Raw genomic sequence first — 20,989 nt, forward strand, 5'->3', positions numbered from 1 at the left:
AATAATAAGGCGTGCTTTTCAAGAGCAAGCATGCGCACCTTTGGACGCTGAACTAGCGAGAGAGCCGATTCTTAAGAGAAATGCGACAGAGCTCAGAACTTTGATGTGCATTGCGTGACGACAGATGATAGTGACAGGTGTGCGTCGCAACGCAGGTCTGTGTCGCAATAGCTGCTGCTTCTCGCCGGGACTATGTGCGTCTGCTGCATCACGCGGACAGCTACGGCAACCTGTGTGGCCTGGACAACCGGAACCAAAGGCTTATCGGCGTGCCGCTGTCCGGCCAGGACATGCGTGGAAAGACGTAAGTGAGCACGACGTAAACGAACCCTACCTGAAGCAGTACCACTAAATTTTCTATCAGGTTGTGTTGGTTACCTCTATTATTCTTTTTATTCTGTTACCTCATTAATCGTGCATACCACCGCAAGCTACTGTTAATGTAGTTCCAGCGTTTATTTCAGTAAGCTATAAAAACTAAAAAAAAGATAGAGTTGTAGCGATGATTTTCAACATCTAAGAATATCAGGTTGCGCTATCCAAAAGCTTTTGTAGCCTCTGTGAGCCGTGAACAGCATACCACGAAACTTCACAGCATGCAGTCTGGAGCTGCATTTGTCCCGTAATCTAAACACTACGCAGCTCATTCATTTCATAAAAACGCAATGTCACATTATAGTAACGACATTGTGCCAGCTGATAGCGATTGCAATAAATCAGTAATACGGCTTAATGGGCTGCAAATACGAGAGGAAGTACTTAGATAAATGACCATCTAATAGATTTAGGACGGCTTCAGAGAAAGAGAGAGAGATTAACCTTTAACTTTATCCATGACATCACTCCAATCAAGCGAGCGTGGGTATCTCCTACATTCTGCATTGGGTAGAATGTGAGTCCTAGCGGCCTTAGTTGTCCTCGCTGTGGCTACCAGTTCTAGCAGGTTCATCGAGTCGGAGCTGGACAGCGCTGCCTGCCATCACCGTGTGGTGGGATATGTTTTTGGTGTGAGCTATGGTGTGTTTGCCCATGTCCATACCACGTGCTAGGGCGTTGTGCATTCGCGACAATGTGGCCTTTATAGGAATACAGTGCAGGGCGTATAGCGTGGTACAGACATACAGTGGGGATTGGGGTTTTGTTGGTAGTTTCCGCTATACAATTGTTTCCTCTAGTGTCAGATCGTTGTGCTGCGTGCGGTGTTCACATATAGCGAACACCTGACGGTGAAAGCATGGTAGCGGCGTTAGCTTCGCAGACGGCTTCCTTGCCCGGAAGAACGTCACACAGTAAATTAAAACAGCCCACTTATTTTGTTGGTCCAGAAGCATGTCGAATTATGTAGTATATTAGTTCATTTTGAATGCACTAAAATACGACGACAAACCATTCGCCTTATTACACGCGAGTTATTGACGATGTCACCGAATTGTTTAAGGACACGGAATTCTTAAACAGAAAACTTGAGAAACCGTGAGAAAATAACTATTGCAGCAGAGCAAGTACTCTATTGCATGGCAACATAGAAATAACTGTTAGAGCCGTCAAAATTACGGGCGGCTCTGATTCAGTACTGATAAACTAGTACAACCCGATATCCACATCCTGTAGGAAATCCGGAGCAATAGCATTCATCGTGATGTTAGCGGCGGCGCACAAGGTGGTTCTGCTTCTGGCGGACTTATGCCTGCAAGCTTTGCTATAGATTATTTCATTTGAGCCACCTCAAAGTTACCGTGTGTCGTTGAATGTATAACCTACATCCGCTTGGCGACATCAGAGCAGAGAGTGTGGTGCCGAAGATCAACTGAAAGTGCTGCTTCAACGCAGACCAGTCAGGCAAGGTGCTCTCATGGTTAAAAAACCAAGTCTTAACTACTTCCGGGAGTTAGTATGCGATGTTAATAAGCTACTGAGTCATAATGCAAAAAGGTAAGGCTTGCCGACACGGACACAAGAGAAGAGAACTTGACAGTTATCTCTCACGTAGACCGGCACGTGTACCCGATTGACACGTGGTGCTACCTTTCCAGAGCATGCGCAGATGAGTTTTTGTATTCTTTCTTTTTTCGCCTCAGTGCTTCCTTCAGTTGATAGTCCACGTTCGTGTTGTCCACTTCTCTTCTCTTGTGTCCGTGTGTGCATGCCTTACCTTTTTTCATAATGAATCCTTACCAAACAGCTCAGCTTTCTGTCGTTCTAAGCTACTGAGAATAGCCCCACCAGTCAAACGAACTCACTCCAATATAATTGTCCGGTCAGCCTTCAACATTGTCACCACGGACTTCGAAATTCAGTGCGTGATATGATTTCCCTTCGTCAGGAGCCATCATTATAGGGAAGCTATACGTGTTGCATAATACGTTCTATCATTTGTGAAACTCACGGTTCTCGTGGTTTCCCGGCTCCTGAGTGCTGACGGCCGTCTATGAGTGAGTGTCTGGTTGGGCAGGGATGGAGAGGCCGGAGGGTCCTGGTGGTTCCTTCTGTTGCGGCGTAGCTGCGAAAAGGCGGTGCAAGCAGCAACTCGAAACGAAGCTCCAGGCAAGCTCGTAGACGTAGAGGACCAGTGATCAAAAGCAACCCTTATCATTTAAAAGGCAACTATTACCTCGAGGCTGTATTCGGTAGGACCACGCGCTGAGGAACGACACGCTGGCAATGATGATGAGTCTATACTAACGAAGTAGATGAAGGGTGAACATTATGCTCATATCATTATGGAATTAAGTACAGGCAAAACCGCAGATTGACCGCGCCAACAGAGCCTGGTACAGAGAAGTACGCGTGGCCGTACGACAAGGTGGTCACGCAGGTCGCAGGCACTCAGCGGGCTAAAATGAATGAAAATTGCTTTAATGATTCGAACGGTTTAAGCAGTAAGGTGTGGAAACTAAGGAGACTGCATAATTGACAGTTTTGGTGGAGATATGAGTGGGCAACGCTAGGAGGAAGCAAGTATTTTACTTTACATGGTTACCAGATAAGCACATTAACCCTCCCAAGACAGCGAATAAAAGGAAACAAAAAAGAAAACTGCAGAATCAAGTAGCGAACTTTCGCCTAAATTTCCATTGTTAATGGAGCTGCCGTACGGCTTCTCTAACTTGCCTTTTTAGTACAGCTGTCTACTGTGAGTTGGGTTGCCCGACAACTTTATGAAAAGATGTGCTTTTAGTGTGAAGAAACACGGGTGCTTGAGGTGATGGCAGTGCTTATAACCCTTTACTATTTTTTAATTTCTTCGACAGGCTGCTCCAGAAATCTGAGTCCGCATGGATGTGCGTGGAAAAATGTGAGAAAGAAACGTGAGTACATTGATGGATACACTAAGAACTGATGCGCACTGCACGAGTTTTATATGATTTTCGATTTGAGCGTCCTGGATTTAATTATAGCGTTGGGCAACGCGCGTTGAAATAAATATTTGCTTCTTTGTTTTCAAAGAGTTTCAAATGATGTTTCTTGCGACAATTTGACACCCGAATGTTCCAGGCCATTTTGCATGCGGCTATTTCCAGGTAAGAAACAGTGCCCGAGATGAGATTACATAAGCAAACAGCTTATATGAACTGATTGACGGCAAACAAGCTGTAAATGAATAAGAAGGCATGACGGGAAGGACACATCCAGCACGTCTAGATCGCGCTTGGTCCCTCATTTCGTGTGTGTACGTGCGTTTTTGTCGAGAGTAGCGTGTTTCACTTCAGCATGTGCAACCAAGCATCCATAACCTTAGCCCATCTAGCCTCAGGGCTGGTAAAACTGAGAGCCGTGTAAACGTTTGTTTATGCATGGTTTGCATGTGCAAGTTGATTGTAATGTGATAAGCCATTCAACAATTTTTTCTAACCTTCTAACCAACAACCATCTCGATGGTGGTTAACCAACGTGGGTTGGTGGTCTCTAACCACCAACCCACCAAACTCTCATACGCCTCAAGAAACACCGTTCAAATTGCGAAATAATAATAACGTGTGCCAGTCAACCACGTTAAAGACAAGTGGCAAACAGTAGACGGCGTTTACATCCTCAAAATTATAAGTAAAGATGCACTCTTTGGGCGGGAAGTCGGACACAGCTTCCGGGTGCATGTAGAACGTTTCTCCGCTTCCAGGTGTAAGCGCTGAATGCAATCTAGGTACAGAAAAAAAGCAAGGCTATAAGTGGCTAATCGCATCCACGGATAAGGAAACATGCACGAAAATGGCCGACCAACCGGCCTAACTGATGATTATGTATTTTTTCCATGCGTTCGATGTTCTTGCGAGAGCATGTACAAGAGCATTGTTACGCTAAATCTACGGCAAGGACGGAAGAAGACAAGAACGAAGTGCTCTTGTCTTTGCGGCGGCTCGGTGTCAGTGCGACCCCTTTTCATCAATTCATATTTAAATAAACGCACCCCATCGCAGCAGTTGTGGTGGAGGTGCGGAGTAAAACAACGGCACCCCCGAAAGACGACGATGAACCGCCAGCAGAAGCGCAATCCGCGGAGCTTCACCGAAGTCGCCGAATTGCCGGTCTGCCGCCAGAGACGGCTTTCGACGGCGACAACCCGCCACCTTCTTCCAACTACCCGTGGCAGTCCTACATCGAACCACGAACATTCGCGGGAAAAGCCGAGGAGGATGTGGGCGGATGGCTCAGCTCTTACCAACGCGCAAGTCGGTTCAATGGCTGGAATGCCCCTGCTCAGCTCAACAACATTGCCTTCTTCCTCAAGGGAACCGTGTCTGTGTGGCTTGAAAACCACGAAGAAAGCATGACGACGTGGGAACGGTTCGTAGATGAAATCAAGAAGTGCTTCGGAGATCCGGCAGCTAAAAAGAAGCGTGCAGAGCAAACCCTAATGCAGCGAGCCCAAGTTACCGGCGAAACTTGCACGACGTAAATCGAGGACGTCCCGAAATTTCGCAAGGCCCTGGACCCTCAGATGACAGAAGAAGACAAAGTTGGTCATCTTCTAAAAGGGTTCGCCGAGGACGTGTACCAGTTCCTGGAGGGAAAGGACAGTCTGGACTCCGTAAGTGACGTCATTTGGCAGTGCCGTACATTTGAAGCCTTGAAAGCTCGGCGTATCACACCGAAGTTCGGCCGCCTGCCCAACGTAACTAACGTCGCAAGTGTTGACGTGGTCCCAGCTCCAGTGGACCTTGCGTCAGTTAATCGGCAATTGGCGCGCGAAGAGCTTGACCGACGTGAGGCGGTTCCCTCTCGACTCCACATGATCGAGAGCCCTTTTCTCTTCGCGACTTCGGTGAGACGTCAATCACCGCCGCCTCTGTAGACGCCTACAACTTTGCTCCTCGTTCAAGAGCGCCAAGCCCTTCGATGAACGCGCATGCGAGTTATCGGTTCCAAGACGATTACTCAACCAGACCACCTGCAGTTTCTCAAGAGTGGGACGGCCGTGCCAGTTATCCTGCTACTGACAATTTCAGTGCGTCCCGTGAGCGCCCCCATCTGCTTCCAATGCGGTATTCGCGGTCACATCGCCAGATTTTGTCCTCATTGCCATCTCACGTCACCACCGTCCTATGAGAGACCACGCACGTTTTTATCGGCGTAGCAATTAGAACGGCGAACCAATCGCCATAGCGGAAGACAGCAACACTAAAAAAAAAAAAAAGAACTGGCCGTCTTTCCACTGGGGTGGAGATGGAAGACCAGTGAAGCTGTACTATGGTGGGCATTATGCATTTCCGATTATGACTATTAAGAAGTGATGGTGTAATGGGTTATTTGAACTATTAAAATAAGAAAAATATATGATTCGTAGGTTTTCATTTATTTAGTGGCCACAGGGACCATGGCTTTATGGTCGCTGCAGTACACCGTCATAGGGTGTACGGCAAAGGTTGGCACGTTCTTCATAAACACGTCACCAACGCCGCGCGCGTTCGGTGCAAACGCGGGCAAAACGCCGCCGCCGTCGACAACAGTTGTGCGCGTTGTTTGTGTGTCCGCACTACAGTGCCTAGAATATAGTATATTCTAGGCACTGTATCTGCACATAAGCACTGTCAAAACGCTGGCTACGTGACAGAACGGCTAAAGGCCGTTGTCGACACTGTTAGGGGAGAGCCGCGCGAGAGCCCAGATCGAGTCCGCGGCAAAGGCGGCAGAGGCCGGCAGGGCTGCGCGCATGCGCCGCAGTGGGAGACGGAGGAGGAGGAAGTGTTTATTATACATATAGAAGAGACGCTTAATTCTGCAACCCATAAGGGAGCACGGCGCAGCGTCGTAGGGGATAGGGGGAGTAGGAGGTAAAGAAAAAAGAGAAGAGAGATAGTTCAGGGGACTCGTCCGCAAATGGGTAGGCAGCAGAGGCGGCAGGGACCAGCAAGGGCAGGTACGCTCAGCGGTATGCTGCTATCCCACTCGCCTCCACGAACTCCACGAGGCACAGTGGGAGACGGGCATGCACACGCACAGTCGGGTGCCCCGATGCCTTCCTCGCCCACCGCTCCCCTTCCACTGGGAAGCCACGTTTGCTCTCCGCCATGGGTTCGCTCCCCGTCAAAGCGCGCGTCCCTCGCCCTCGCGCGCTTTCACTCGCACATACAGCATACGGCCAATGAGAGTTTCTTTCTATTGCCGGACGCGACCATGAAAGCGTGAGCCCTTAACAGCGTCGCTGTAAAAATTGTTTTCATTTTTACCGCTCTTTACGTACAGTTACAATTACTTACACGTTCGAATTTGCCGCTTTTTCAGCCTCATAACGTGAGCTGCCGTGCAGCGGTGCAGACGTGAAACAGACGCGTTTCTCACTAGCGGCCCCCGGGTCGTCGGAGCACCTGTTCTTCTAACACCGTGCTCTCTAAAATGCCTGAATAAAGCCTTCCGTGTCACTTCATGTGGACATTCGATGAACACACAGTCGTATTTTCACTCTTCATTCCCTCATACAAAGCTTCGCTGTATATAGATTCTAAATCGTGTGATCTGCATTTCTTCTTTTTTAGCACACATGTATTTGAATCTGATTCTTACCTTTTTGTGTAGACGTAACCTGGAAGTAATAAACCAGTTGTTCATCATCATCATCGTCATCATCATCAGCAGCCTATATTTTATGTCCACTGCAGAGAGAGAATAAACATCTTTAATGTCTAAATGCAGCTTTGGAGAGGCGTCCTCATTCCAGAATGCCTTGAGCTCGGGCCGCGTCCTGGGCCCTCGCAATCAGCTGTTGCTGATCTTCGAGGTCGGAGCTCGCCAAGGCTCTCTCCCAAAGCTCGTTGGTGTGGTAAGGGTTCGGAGGATTGAGTGGTGCCTCTCTGCAGCCCCCTACTATGTGCCTGAGGGACCCGGGCTCTGAGCAGAAGCGGCATTGCGGAGAGAATTGTGTAGGGGCTATGAAGTGGTTTCTGGTTGGGTGGGGGAATGTGTTAACCTGTAGAGCTCGGAGGAATCGCTCCTGCTCTCTAGGTAGTGACTTGTGTGGGGGTGCATATGTTCTGCGGGTTAGCTTGTAGTGTTGCGTGATGTCTTGGTATGAGACTAGAAGGTGCGTACACTCGGGTTCAGATTCCTTGGCGTCGGCTCGGTGGGTCAAATCTCGAGCCACGTGGTTGGCGACCTCGTTGCGAGGAATGCCGTGATGAGCTGGCGCCCAGATGATTATGACTGATCTGGTTGGCGGATTTTGATTTATTATCTTGAGCGTAGTGGCATGAATTCTGCCGCTAGCGAAGTTGCGGCACGCCTGTTGGGAGTCGGTAACTATGACTTCAACCTGTGTTTGGGAGAGCGCGAGGGCTATGGCCGCTTCCTCGGCTTGGAGGGGATTGAATCGGGTGAGCGAAATGTTGCTCCGATGTTTTTTGTTGACGATTATGGTGGCTGTTGTGGCTGCGCGTCTGGGGTAAGACCCAGCATCCGTGTAGGCTGTAGAGGGCAAAGTCCCGTATCGCTTGTGTATGGCCCGAGCCCGGGCCTCCCTTCGCTGTGCGTGGTGCACTGGGTGCATGTTGAGAGGTAGAGGAGGTACGGTAATGTTGCTCCGGATGGCATGGGGTAAGCTAACAGTCTGAGGCGGCGGATGGCCTAGAGGAGCAGATAGCCCCAGGCGTAAGAGGATGGACCTTCCCACTTCCGTAACAGCCAACCTTGTTCGCTGGCTGGATAAATGTGCCTCGATCAGCTCCTCGGCCGTGTTGTGCACGCCTAGTCGTAGTAGGCGTTCTGTGGACGTACTGATCGGCAGGCCCATCGCCTACTTATATGCCTTTCTGATCATTGTGTTGATTTTTGTGAATTCCGTTGCGTTCAGTAGTGCGTATGGAATAGCGTAAGTTATTCGAGACACGACGAAGGCTTGGACAAGCCGAAGCGTGTCCGCCTCCCCCATGCCTCTTGTCTTGGTTGTTATTCGCCGGATCATGTGGGTAACTTGGGCTGTAGTATTCTTAAGCTTGTTAATTAATAACGTATTGGTGCGATCCGACTGGAAAACCATTCCCAATATCTTTACGCTCTGAGACGGAACGATGGTGTGTCCCTCCAGTTAGTTGTATGTTGATAGTGGGCGAGTGGGATGCATGCTTCTTTCGCGGTGAGACCAGGAGTAGCTCTGACTTTTGGGGGGCGCAGCTGAGGCCGCAAGGCTTAGCATAGTCGCTCACCACGTCTGCCGCTTCCTGCAAGTGGCTCTCCATTGCCCCGATGGACCCCGTGGACGACCAGATGGTAATGTCGTCTGCATATAGGCCATGCCGGATCCCCGGGATGTTATCGAGGAGCGGCGGGAGGCCTATTAGGGCGATATTGAAAAGGAGAGGGGATAATACTGCGCCCTGTGGTGTGCCGCGCCCGCCCAGTAGAAAGGGGTCTGTGGCTTGGTCCCCGACCTTTAGGATGGCTTTTCTATCTGAGAGGAAATCTCTGATATAGGAATACGTCCTGGCGTACAGCCCAGCGTGTTTAGCCTCTGTAAGATTGCTGTATGCTTGACGTTATCGAACGCCCCTTTAAGATCCAAGGCGAGGATAGCCGTGGGGGAGTGGCGTGTCGCTGGTACAATCACCTCCTCTTTCAGCTGAAGTAGGATGTCTTTAGTTGAGAGGTGTGGACGGAATCCTATCATCGTTGTTGGAAGTTTCCCCGAGTCCACCAGGAATGGTTGTAGCCGGTTGAGGACGATGTGCTCTAGGAGCTTTCCTACTGCAGAACGAAGGCCTCTCCCTGCGATATCCAATCACCCCTGTCTTGCGCTAGCGTATTCCAAATTGCGCCTGCAAATTTCCTAACTTCATCATCCCATCTGGTTTTCTGCCGACCTCGACTGCGCTTCCCTTCTCTTGGTATCCATTCTGTAACCCTAATGGTCAACCGGTTATCCATCCTACGCATTTCATGGCCTGCCCAGCTCCATTTCTTCCGCTTAATGTCAACTAGAATAGAACCAGTTGTTAATTTGGGTGAATTTGTCCTTGCTTTCTGTCCGCGTGTTTTCGTTTTCGCACATAGACCAAGAAGATTTTATGAATTCTTTTTTTTTGCTTCAATATTTTTTACTTAGTTCTGACGCATAATTATTTCCTTGCTTCATGCATGGCACATGAATGGGTCCAGGAGCCATGTTTTCAGCAGAAATCCTAGAGACAAACGGCCAATCAAAAGCGACAAGCTTGATGCCACCACGCAAACAGTATTTACACGTCAAAATACTCGGTCAAGCCTGGAGTGTACTAGAAATTTGAAATTATTATTGTAAATTGTTCTAGTTTAATTAAAAGAGAAACATCAGGAGGGAGGGCTTGAGGTGTTAATCAGACCGAAGTCATAACCTTTGGTAAGGGGTAGAAAATAGAGTGCACGCTAGTACATTTATTACACCAGCATTGCACAGTATTCTAGAACTCTAGTGAACTGTAGGCAAAACGCCACTCGCTGTGTTCGCGTTAGTCGAGGAGAAGAAAAAGTGCCAACCCTCCGCGCTGTCACGCTTCACGTGACTGCCGGTAGAGTGGCCTGAGGCGAAAACTAGACGCGTGTGTCATAGCAGGCGTTTTTTGTCATTAGCGGGACCACACCTTAACAAAGTTGACGTACGATGTTGCCAAGTAGTTAAGAATTCCGTTGTTCATTTACTCATAAAAATCCATAATTGAAGCGTTGCTGTCTTCTTCTGTAGAGACAAAATAAGTTTCCTCCGTTGTCGTTGTGGAGCGTTTATATAGAGGCAGGCGACGCGCCCGAACTCGGGTCGCGTGCTTGAAGGTCGCGTCAATATTCCCGTTGTTTCGTCCACCTGAAACAAATACAAGCGACACCAACTGAATGCGCAGTGAGGTTGGCGGCCTCATAGAGGAACAGCAGGGCATACCAAAAAAAAAAAAAAATATTTCGCAGTATCGACCCAAAGCCTGAAGCAAGGACAGTGAGAGCAAGGGTAAATTCAACTCCGGCGATTTTTCGAGACTAACAGATCTCGATGAAACTTGCTCAGTTTGTTCTTCTGCAAATTTCCATCATTTCTTGAACACATCACGCTTGAGAGATCCGAAATTATTTACGAATGAATTTTGTTGATTACCTCGCATTTGTGCATTCTTTTTTTCATTTTCAGATTCACGTGTGAAATCAGTTGGATGCTAGTGTTGTCGACGTTCCCGCGATTCTGTCTTTCTCTTCCTTGCGAGAGAGAGAGAGAGAGAGAGAGAGATTCAACTTTAATGGTGCCAGCAATTCACGAGGGCGGACGCAGCCTCCCTCCGCCTAGCAGACGGCCGAGATCCCCTGGGTCTCAGCGGCTGCCTCGGCTAGCTGGACGGCCCAGACCTTGTCTTGCTGGTCTGAGCTGAGCGAGATGTATGCTATAGTTGAATGTCCAAGTGACCGCTGTGCCTGTCAGCTTGCTTATTTTGATTTTGGCTTTTGTCTCGACCCCCCTACAATAATGTCCAACTGAGTGATGCAGGTTTCTAAATAAGTAAATAAATAAATAAATAAATAAATAAATAAATAAATAAATAAATAAATAAATAAATAAATAAATAAATAAATAAATAAATAAATACTTGCTTTGCTTACTCCTCAGCTACTGGCCACATTGTGTTTTGACGTAAAAGGCAACATAAGCGGGGCATGCTGGGAATGAATGGCAGAGGACAGGGCCGAGGAGGGAGCTATAGTGATGGTGAGCCTAGTGTTTGGCTTGATAAGTTGCTGGCGGCGAGAAGTTACGTTATGTGTGGACGGGCAAGAGATGGGTTGAAAGTGGTGTTGAGTTGTTTGCTGCACGAACTTCAGCCATCGCCAGCCGCACCCACAGATTCCACCGAAGTCGATCGCCTTCAGTCGCCAAGTTCGTGCGTCTGCTACCGACAGAACTGAGCGACTGACCTGAAGCTAATCAGGTCATTAGGACGAAGAAAACAACTTTTGTAGTTCAGTTTTGCACATACGAGTTTTAATTAACTATTCTTCATTTCGTACAGTGCACATAGAAAAAGCAAGAAGCCGTCCTCGAAAGCTGCCAGTCGAACTTGGCGGCTCTTCTCTAATTCAAATTTTACTACGAACATGGATGTATTTTTATGTATTGTTATGCTGACTCATTATTTTGTTTCCGAGGTGCGCCGTTTGCCTCGTATCCCAAATGGGCAGCAAGTGAAGACCCCTTCGATACGTGCTCGCGTAAGCTGAATCGTCTACATCCACGTTCCACCACCGCTTTTGCGAAGTAGCGCCAACCTTTGATGTGCGCCGCTGTTCCTCCATTCACCGCTCAAACCAGTTTCGCTTCTGCGGTATCCGCTTCTGGGTTTTCAGTTTCTGGTTATTCCGCTTCTGGGATTCTGGTTCCTGAATTTTCACTCATTGCAAGCTCGAACCTCTATGCGACAGTGACGTCATTGCAGCGCGATATCAGAAGCTGGACTATATACGCAAGTTCCACTGGACGCCTGACACTGAGGGGGGGGGGGGGGGGGTTGAGAAAGCGAGCAGTACGGAGGAGGCAGACATGTTGACGGTACTTAACCTTCACGGCAAACACGTGTATGAAGGAATTTTATCGTAAACAACCGCTTCGTTCGGCTGCCAACGGTGTCAATATTGGAATCAGCGTTCCCGCGGGGAAACTGAGCGTTCTCTAAACAAATGATCATGAGTGAAAAGTCCTAATCTATGTCTTCTTTACGGAACACATTATTTGTGTGCATGAAATAAATACGAAGAATGATAAGTAGCAACGATCTCGTTATACGGTTTCCCACTCCGTTTTCGAAGGTGTGTGGTCGCTCATATATGTGCGGCTTATAATAAATACATTGTGCTTACATGCACAAAATCTGCGCATCTCACTATTTTCTGACATTATTTAATGTCAATGATGCGCGCCTAGCATAATATTTCAAGCGAAGGACGAGCGATCGCTGTACCTACTGATATAAACAAATGCAGCGGTCGGTGTTTTTAACTATCAGCCACGTTCTTCCGGGACACAAATGCGGAACACAACATCTTATAGTGAGTATGCGTAACGCTTCCATGAGACGGAGTAAAACACCTAAAATAGCAAACAGCACTATAACATCCGTTGCTAGGGCTACCCTTGGTCTTCATGTTGCACCGCGATATGTTGCGCATGGGCGCTGTCACTCGCGGTAGCGGGTCGAATGCGAACGTCGATTCGGGGCTATCGGATTTGCCGCGCAGCTGTCAATGTATGAGAGATCCGATGAGCTACTGCAGCTGACAACATGACCCGGGGGGTCCGGCGCGGCCACGAATCAACTGAGCATCTGCTCTTCGCCGCTTTTGTTCACCCCATGGGCGAGCTAGACCGGCATGCCTTGTTCACTTTTCCCGCTGGTGCCCCGTAATTTCCGACACAGTAATTGTCGGTTTCCGACGCGCATGCGCAAAGGCCCTAACATCACGTATCGCTTTAGCGTATCAACTACGTGCCAAGCGAAATTAAAGTTCTACAACCCCTGCAATATTCACACAGTTGCGTCCGGAACTGTTTCCCACTGCGCGAAGAGATTGCATGTGCACACTTCGTTCCCTCGGATGCGCTGCAAGCTACTTGGAAGGTTAAGTATAGTGTGCCATGAGCTCTGCTTTAAGTGTTTCTATGAGTGCTTGCGTCTACTATACACCTTATACAGCACACATGAATCATGTGTGCTGTATAGCCTGAACCAGAACCAGAAAATGCATCTTGAATTACTTTTTTTAAAATATCGTAACGCTGCCTGTGCATTTAAAAAATAAATAGATGATATCGTAACTCACATCCCCAATGCTGGCTTGATCGAATTATGTAAGTAATTATGTAACAAACTCACCATTCCTTCGACGTTGTGTTCGGTGACTGACGACGATTCGAGTAACACTTCTTGCGCCTCGAAAATTGTCCTCGGAACTCGGTCGCTTCGGTGAGGCCTCTGGTAGCGTAGCGCGAGCATTACGAGGCTTCCACCGAGCCATGGTAACAAAGGTTGAGGGAAGTAGTGTACGGACATTCTTGTCGTTCCTCCTTTCTCCGCGTCGCGTCCAGCTCCTATTGTGTTCGTTCAGATGTAGTTTCCCGGAAGATTCTTTAGATTTCAACTTCGCTCCGGGCAGTTTGGACGTCACCGTCCCTATATTACGACGCAGCCATGACGCTCTTCCCGACGCCGTGTTTTGGACACGGTAACGACGGCGCGTCGCATCATGGCCAGCAGCCCTTTTCTTGCTTGACGGCGCTCGCTTGGCGCTTCTAGAGGTGTTCGTGTTAGGCGCCAAGTTATCATGCAGGCCCAGAAGATCGAGCAGGTCGGTCGTTCTTGTCGTTTCCCGATTACTTGAAGCGGATTTCTTGGATGTAAGCGCGAGCTCGCCGTGGTCTACCCTGTCGCCAATGTCGTTGATGTCCTCGTTATCCAGCGAGTTCACGTCAATTCGTCGTCCGGCTGGCTCGACGGAACGCATCGTAGGAGCTGTGAAGACAACTTCAGGAGAGCGCGCCCCATTGCTGATAGTAGACACCGCGGACCAATCCCTGTTCGCCGTCACCATTGAGGTCTCGCTGCTCGCAGCGGCGACAAGCCAGTCGCCTTTAGTGCTCATATCGGCAGACCCGATGGTTGGGGCAGTAGCGATGCCACGCGTCAGGTTTCTGAAGTAGGAGATGACGTCTTCCTCTCTGTCGTAGAATGGGGAAAGGGACGTCGCTGCTGTGCCCTCTGCTGGGATCACTGTCTGAACAGTCGGGATTTGCGAAACCCACCTTGGGATTGTCGCCGTGTTGTGGACTTCGTCTGCATGGCGTCCGGCGACGGTTGTCGCAGGAGGGCGTTCGGCGTGCCGATCGTGGATAGCGGCAATGTAGGCGAGGGAGAGGGCTGCTATGGCGCAGGTGAGCCCCAGCGGTAGAAAAATGATGCAGCTCGTCTTAAGCATGCGGTGGCTTGAGCGCAGGTCTGTCATGGTGCTCGTCGATTCCAGTTGGCGCGCTTCTAAGTCGGTGATCAGGTCGTTTCCGGCACCAGGAATCATTGTAGACCTTCGCGGCCGAGATGAATCTTCTTCTGTGTCGTCTTCTCCGTGCGGTTAATCTCCGCCATAATATCTGACGCCATTTGCCATTTGCCGATCTAAAGCAGAGGTTTGCAATGTTTCTTTTATTCTTCTCATTAAAGCCAAAATATTTCTTTATTTGTAGTGTGCGTGGGCTATATCCAAGACACAACCTGTAAATTATTATCGGTACCATTGATTAGAGTGAAGAAGTTACAAAGAGGAATTATGCAGGGTGTTTCAGCGAACACTTTCTAAATTTATTTAAGGTTGCCTGCTGCAGATTAGCCTAAGTCTAGTTAATGAGCTGGTCTATTCCAAGAGGCGGATATTACTTGCACAAAAAATTGAAATGCATAATCGACTAATTAAGGAAAATTCACTAATTAGGTTTTAACTAATTGTCTGATGGCCCATATTGCAATTTACAAATTGTTGCCGTGGAGTTGGCAAGGCGGATGCACTTGTAACGAATTCTCGGGATGACACCAGTTTCGAGATATTAATTCCCGAACATTGCGGAGAAATGCACTGGCCTTCCAGTTAATTTTGTACTTCAATGCATAAAGCGACGTTTTGTTAAGAAGCTAACTGGAACGACAATGCATTTCTCAACAAAGTTGGAGAATTAATATCTCAGAACTGGTGTCGTCCCGAGAACTCGTTCCAAGTGAATCCGCCTTGCAAACTCCACGGCTACAATTTGTAAATTGCAATATGTGCCATCAGATAATTAGTTAGAAACCTAATTAGTGAATTTTTGTTGATTCTTCGATTATGCATTTCAATTTCTTGTGCAAGTAATATCCGCCTCTTCCAGTAGACCAGCTTATTAACTAGAATTGTGCTATCTGCCACAGGCAACTTTAAAGAATATTTGAAAGTGTTCGCTGAAACACCCTGTATATAAAAAAACACGGCTTAAGGTTACCAAAAATCGACCAAATTGCCTGCTTTTCAGGATAGTAAAGCGGGCTATTTAATTCACGGATGCGCGCAGAACGCGCAACACTACTGCGATAGACTTTGGGCCAGCACTGGAGATTAGCTATCAGTTTTCGGCCTAATTTGTTTTCCTAGTTTCACTTTTGCAATATTTATGACCGTGTTTAGTTTTATATTCTAATAAGTACCTATGCAAACTCATTATACTTTAGTCATGAGCGACTTCAATGCAAAAGTGGGGAAAAAGCAGGTTGGTGAGCAAGCAATTGGCAACTACGGCATCGATTCTAGGAATGCAAGAGGAGAGATGTTAGTAGAATTCACGGAAAGGAATAGGCTCCGAATAATGAATACCTTCTTCAGGAAACACAGCAACAGGAAGTGGACCTGGAAAAGCCCTAATGGAGAAACAAGGAATGAAATAGATTTCAAACTCTCTGCCGATCCAAGCATAGTGCAGGATGTAGAAGTGTTAGGTAAGGTTAAGTGCAGTGAGCATAGGTTAGTGACGTCTAGGATTTCCCTCAATTTGAAGAGAGAGAGAGAGTGAAATTAGTCAAGAGGAAACAGGCCAACCTAAAGGCAGTAAGGGTAAAAGCAGACCAATTCAGGCTGGTGCTTGCAAACAAATAAGCGGCTTTAGAAAGGAAGATAAAGAGAACATAGAGGTAATGAATGAAACCGTAACTAGGTTGATTTCAAAAGCAGCAATTGAAGTGGGAGTTAGGGCACCAAGGCAACCAGTAGGTAAGCTCTCCCAAGAAACAAAGGACCTAATAAAGAAACGACAGAAGATGAAAATGTCCAACTCAAGAGATCAGTTAGAATTCGCTGAACTGTCAAAACTAATCAACAAGAAAAAAGTAAGGGATATTCGAAATTATAACGTGGGAAAGATTGAGGAAGCCGTAAAATATGGACGCAGCATTCAATCAGTAAGAAGAAAGCTTGGCATAGGACAAGGCAAGATGTATGCACTGAAAGATAAGCATGGTAATATCATCAGCAATTTAGATGACATAGTAAAAGCAGCGGAAGAATTCTATACTGACCTGTACAGTGCCCAAAACAGCCAAGCTACTTTCATTCAAAATAGTGATGAACCGGATACAGAGGCTCCTTCTATAACTAGCGCTGAAGTTAGAAGGGCCTTGAAAGACATGACCAGGGGAAAGCTGCTGGAGAAGATGGAATAACAGTAGATTTAATAAAAGATGGAGGAGATATCATGCTTGAAAAGCTTGCGGCCCTTTATACGCAATGCCTCACAACTTCATGTGTACCAGAGAGCTGGAAGAACGCCAACATTATACTAATCCATAAGAAAGGAGACGTTATAGAACTGAAGAATTATAGACCCATTAGCTTGCTTTCAGCATTGTATAAAATATTCACCAAAATAATTTCCAATAGAATCAGGGCAACACTTGACTTCAGCCAACCAAGAGAACAGGCTGGCTTCAGAAAGGGATATTCTACGATGGATCATGTCCATGCAATAAATCAGGTAATCGAGAAATCTGCGGAGTACAATCAACCTCTCTACATGGCATTCATAGATTATGAAAAGGCATTTGATTCAGTAGAGATACCAGCAGTCATAGAGGCATTGCGTAATCAAGGAGTACAGGAGGCATACGTGAATATCTTAGCAAACATCTACAAGGATTCCACAGCTACCTTGGTTCTCCACAAGAAAAGTAGAAAGTTACCTATCAAGAAAGGGGTCAGGCAAGGAGACACAATCTATCCAATGCTATTCACTGCATGCTTAGAAGAAGTATTCAAGCTCTTAGATTGGGAAGGCTTAGGAGTGAGGATCAACGGTGAATATCTCAGCAACCTTCGGTTTGCAGATGACATTGTCCTATTCAGCAACAATGGAGACGAATTACAACAAATGATTGAGGACCTTAATCGAGAAAGTGTAAGAATTGGGTTGAAGATGAATATGCAGAAGACAAAGATAATGTTCAATAGCCTGGCAAGGGAACAAGAATTCAGGATCGCCAGTCAGCCTTTAGATTCTGTAAAGGAGTACGTTTATCTAGGTCAATTACTCACAGGGGACCTTGATCACGATAAAGAAATTTACAGAAGAATAAAACTGGGTTGGAGTGCATACGGCAGGCATTACCAAATCCTGACTGGGAGCTTAACACTGTCGTTGAAAAGAAAAGTGTACAATCATTGCATTCTACCGGTGCTAACATAGGGGGCAGAAACCTGGAGGTTAACAAAGAAGCTCGAGAACAAGTTAAGGACCGCACAAAGAGCAATGGAACGAAAAATCTTAGGACTAACGTTAAGAGACAGGAAGAGAGTGGTGTGGATCAGAGAACAAACGGGGATAGCCGATATTCTAGTTGACATTAAGCGGAAGAAATGGAGCGGGGCAGGCCATGTAATGCGTAGGATGGATAACCGGTGGACCATTAGGGTTACAGAATGGATACCAAGAGAAGGGAAACGCAGTCGAGGTCGGCAGAAAACCAGATGGGATGATGAAGTTAGGAAATTTGCAGGCGAAAGTTGGAATGCGCTAGCGCCAGACAGGGGTAATTGGAGATCGCAGGGTGAGGCCTTCGTCCTGCAGTGGACATAAAATATGGGCTGATGATGATGATGGAGTACCTATAACTAATTTTTTTAATAAAACCATCTTATTCTTTCCTATCCCCCATAGTGGATCCACACCATTCCCCATAAGAAATGAATACAAGGCAAGAAAAACTAAATCTAGCTAAAAATATAATTCTGAGACTATAAGGGGCTCGACAAGAACAATAGACTGTGAAGCACTGAGATTAACTTCTTTTCTACAATAGTTTTCCTTTCCTTTTTACATCGAAGCTGTTAAGAGCTCACTCTTCGATGGTCGCGTCCGGCAATTGAAAAAAAAAAAAAAAAAAAAAAAAAAAAACCTCTCATTGGTCGTATGCTGTATGTGCGAGTAAATGCGTGCGAGGGCGAGGGACGCGCCCTTTCACGGGGAGCGAACGCACGGCGGAGAGCAAACGCGACTTCCCAGTGGAAGGGGAGCGGTGGGTGAGGAGGGCATCGAGGCACCCTAGACTGTGCGTGTGCGTGCCAGTGCGGACGAGCCCCCTGAACTATCTCTCTTCTTTTTAGGGGCGAAGCTCCTTATAGCGGCACCCGTTCCGTCCCCGTCGTCGTAGTAGTAGTGTGTAACCAGTCTGAGAAAAGTGAGAAAAAAAATTCCGAAGTTGTGTCCGTAGCGCGGAATCGAACGAGGGATCCCTCGCTTCCGAGCGCGCGGCGTTAGCCCACTACGCCACGAAGCGTACATGGACACACGCACCACGATGGCAATAAATACCCAACCATAGCCTCCTCTATAACTTTGAAAAGTATAGAGGAGGCTATGACCCAACATTAACGAAAGGCCGCGTTTCTAGCGCGTTTCTAACGCGTTTGTGCTAGCGCGTTACGGCCCGTGTAAGAAGCTGGTGTAAGACGCTGTGGCCTCTCCGCCTTACCTTCAACGCGTTTCGAGCGCGCTGCCCAAAGCGGTGGCAAGTCAAGTTCAAGTCGAGGAGCGTTTATGAATACGGGGGGTATACTCTCTCAGCAGTCATGTGATGGCGTCGGCGAACGCGGTGCACGTTCCGGCATGTGTAAATGGCTGCGTAAGACGCTGTGGCCGCTCCCCCTTACTAGAGAGTACTGCACGTTTCTAACGCGTTTGTGCTAGCGTCCCCTTAAGCGGGAGATCCGATGATTCCCTCCGGAGCTTCGCCCACTCATCATCATTCACCCCGTGGATATGCTGTGATTTTTTTTTCTTTACCTCCTACTCCCCCTATCCCCTACGACGCTGCGCCGTGCTCCCTGATAGGCTGCAGAATTAAGCGTCTCTTCCTTATGTATAATAAAAACCTCTCTCTCTCTCCCACTTGCCGGCCTTGCCGGCCTCTGCCGCCTGTGCCGCAGACTGTCCTTGGGCTCTCGCCCGCCTCTCCCCTAACCATGTCGACAACGGCGTTTAGCTGTTCCGTCACGTAGCCAGCGTTTTGACAGCGGTTGTGTGCGGTCACACATACAACGTGCACAACTGTTGTCGACGGCGACGGCGTTTTGCCCGCATTCGCGCCGAACGCGGGCGGCGTTGGTAACGTGTTTATGATGAACGTGCCAAACTTTGCCGTACACCCTATGGTGGTGTACCATAGCGACCATAAGGCCATGGTCCCTGTGGTCACTAAATAAATGAAAATCACTAGATCATATACATTTCTCATTCTTTAATAGTTCGAATAACCAATTACACCATGACATCTGAAGAGTAATAATTCGAAATACATAATTGCCACCATAGTAGTGCTTCGCTGGTCTTCCATCTCCACCCCAGTGGAAGGGCTGACAGTTTTTAGGGGCGAAGCACCTTAGTGTCGAGCCTTGTCACTCGTCGTCGTCCGTTGTCCGTTGCTGGTTTGCATGTATATTGTGTATACCAGAGCATGTACATGTGTGCTGTACACATCTACACTATATATATATATATATATATATATATATATATATATATAGACATACATACATATACGGGGGATTCACGGTTACCCGAATGATCCCCCGGTGCTTCGACCACTCATCATCATTCACTTCGTGGATATGCGTTGATTTTTTTAACAGCTCTGTGGTAGCTGTATTATTAGTGCGCATCAAAATGTGGCGCAATTCAAACTGTATAAAAACGATCCGGTATGCAGCTTCGAAGAAGTCTCCTTTGCCGAACGTTCATTTCGAAAGGCTATTTTCACATGTCTTGTGAAGTAATAGTTTGGGATAATTACCTAGGTTGTTTCAAAACCCTAAAAACGGAGCTGTTTCTAATGCGATAAGCATTCTTTCTCTACTTCAGTCGTTTTAAGCCTATCTATCTATCTATCTATCTATCTATCTATCTATCTATCTATCTATCTATCTATCTATCTATCTATCTATCTATCTATCTATCTATCTATCTATCTATCTATCTATCTATCTATCTATCTATCTATCTATCTATCTATCTATCTATCTATCTATCTATCCTCGTACGACGACCCAGTGGCCAAATTCTCTAATAGATTGAGCCTCTAGGTACGTGCTCGTGTTGACGTCATGGTTGTTCAATCGTCATTTTAGCATTGCCATCCGCGTCTCTCGTCATGCCGTCGTGGTCACGACTTCTACACCGACCCATTGGGCCACGTTAATTAATAAATAAATTTTATGGTTTCATGCGCCAAACCCGCAATATGATTGTGAGGGACGCCGTAGTGGGTGCCTTTTGCATAAATGTCTTGATCTCATTCCGGTATCATTTCGACCACCTGGAGTTATTTAACGTGCAACCAATGCACGGTACACGAGCGGTTTTGTATTTCGCCCCCATCGAAATACGTCCGCTACGGCCGCAGTTTAGACCAGCGACGTCGTGCTTAACAGCTTAACGGCTAAGCCACTAAGCACCCACGGCGGGTCAGCGAGCCAAGTTGTCTCATAGCTCGGACCA

At 47.3% G+C, this 20,989-nt stretch overlaps 1 protein-coding gene across 1 annotated transcript in view; it reads left to right on the forward strand.

Moving 5' to 3' along the window:
- Positions 1-20,989, forward strand: part of LOC119431664 (uncharacterized) — a 512,426-nt gene that overhangs the window by 26,917 nt on the left and 464,520 nt on the right. The window contains exon 3 of the mRNA XM_049657968.1: positions 156-304. Coding sequence (XP_049513925.1) covers positions 156-304 — 149 coding nt within the window. The remainder of the gene's footprint in view (positions 1-155; positions 305-20,989) is intronic.

This window comes from Dermacentor silvarum, chromosome 10 (assembly GCF_013339745.2).
Source record: "Dermacentor silvarum isolate Dsil-2018 chromosome 10, BIME_Dsil_1.4, whole genome shotgun sequence".
Classification (NCBI taxonomy): domain Eukaryota; kingdom Metazoa; phylum Arthropoda; class Arachnida; order Ixodida; family Ixodidae; genus Dermacentor; species Dermacentor silvarum.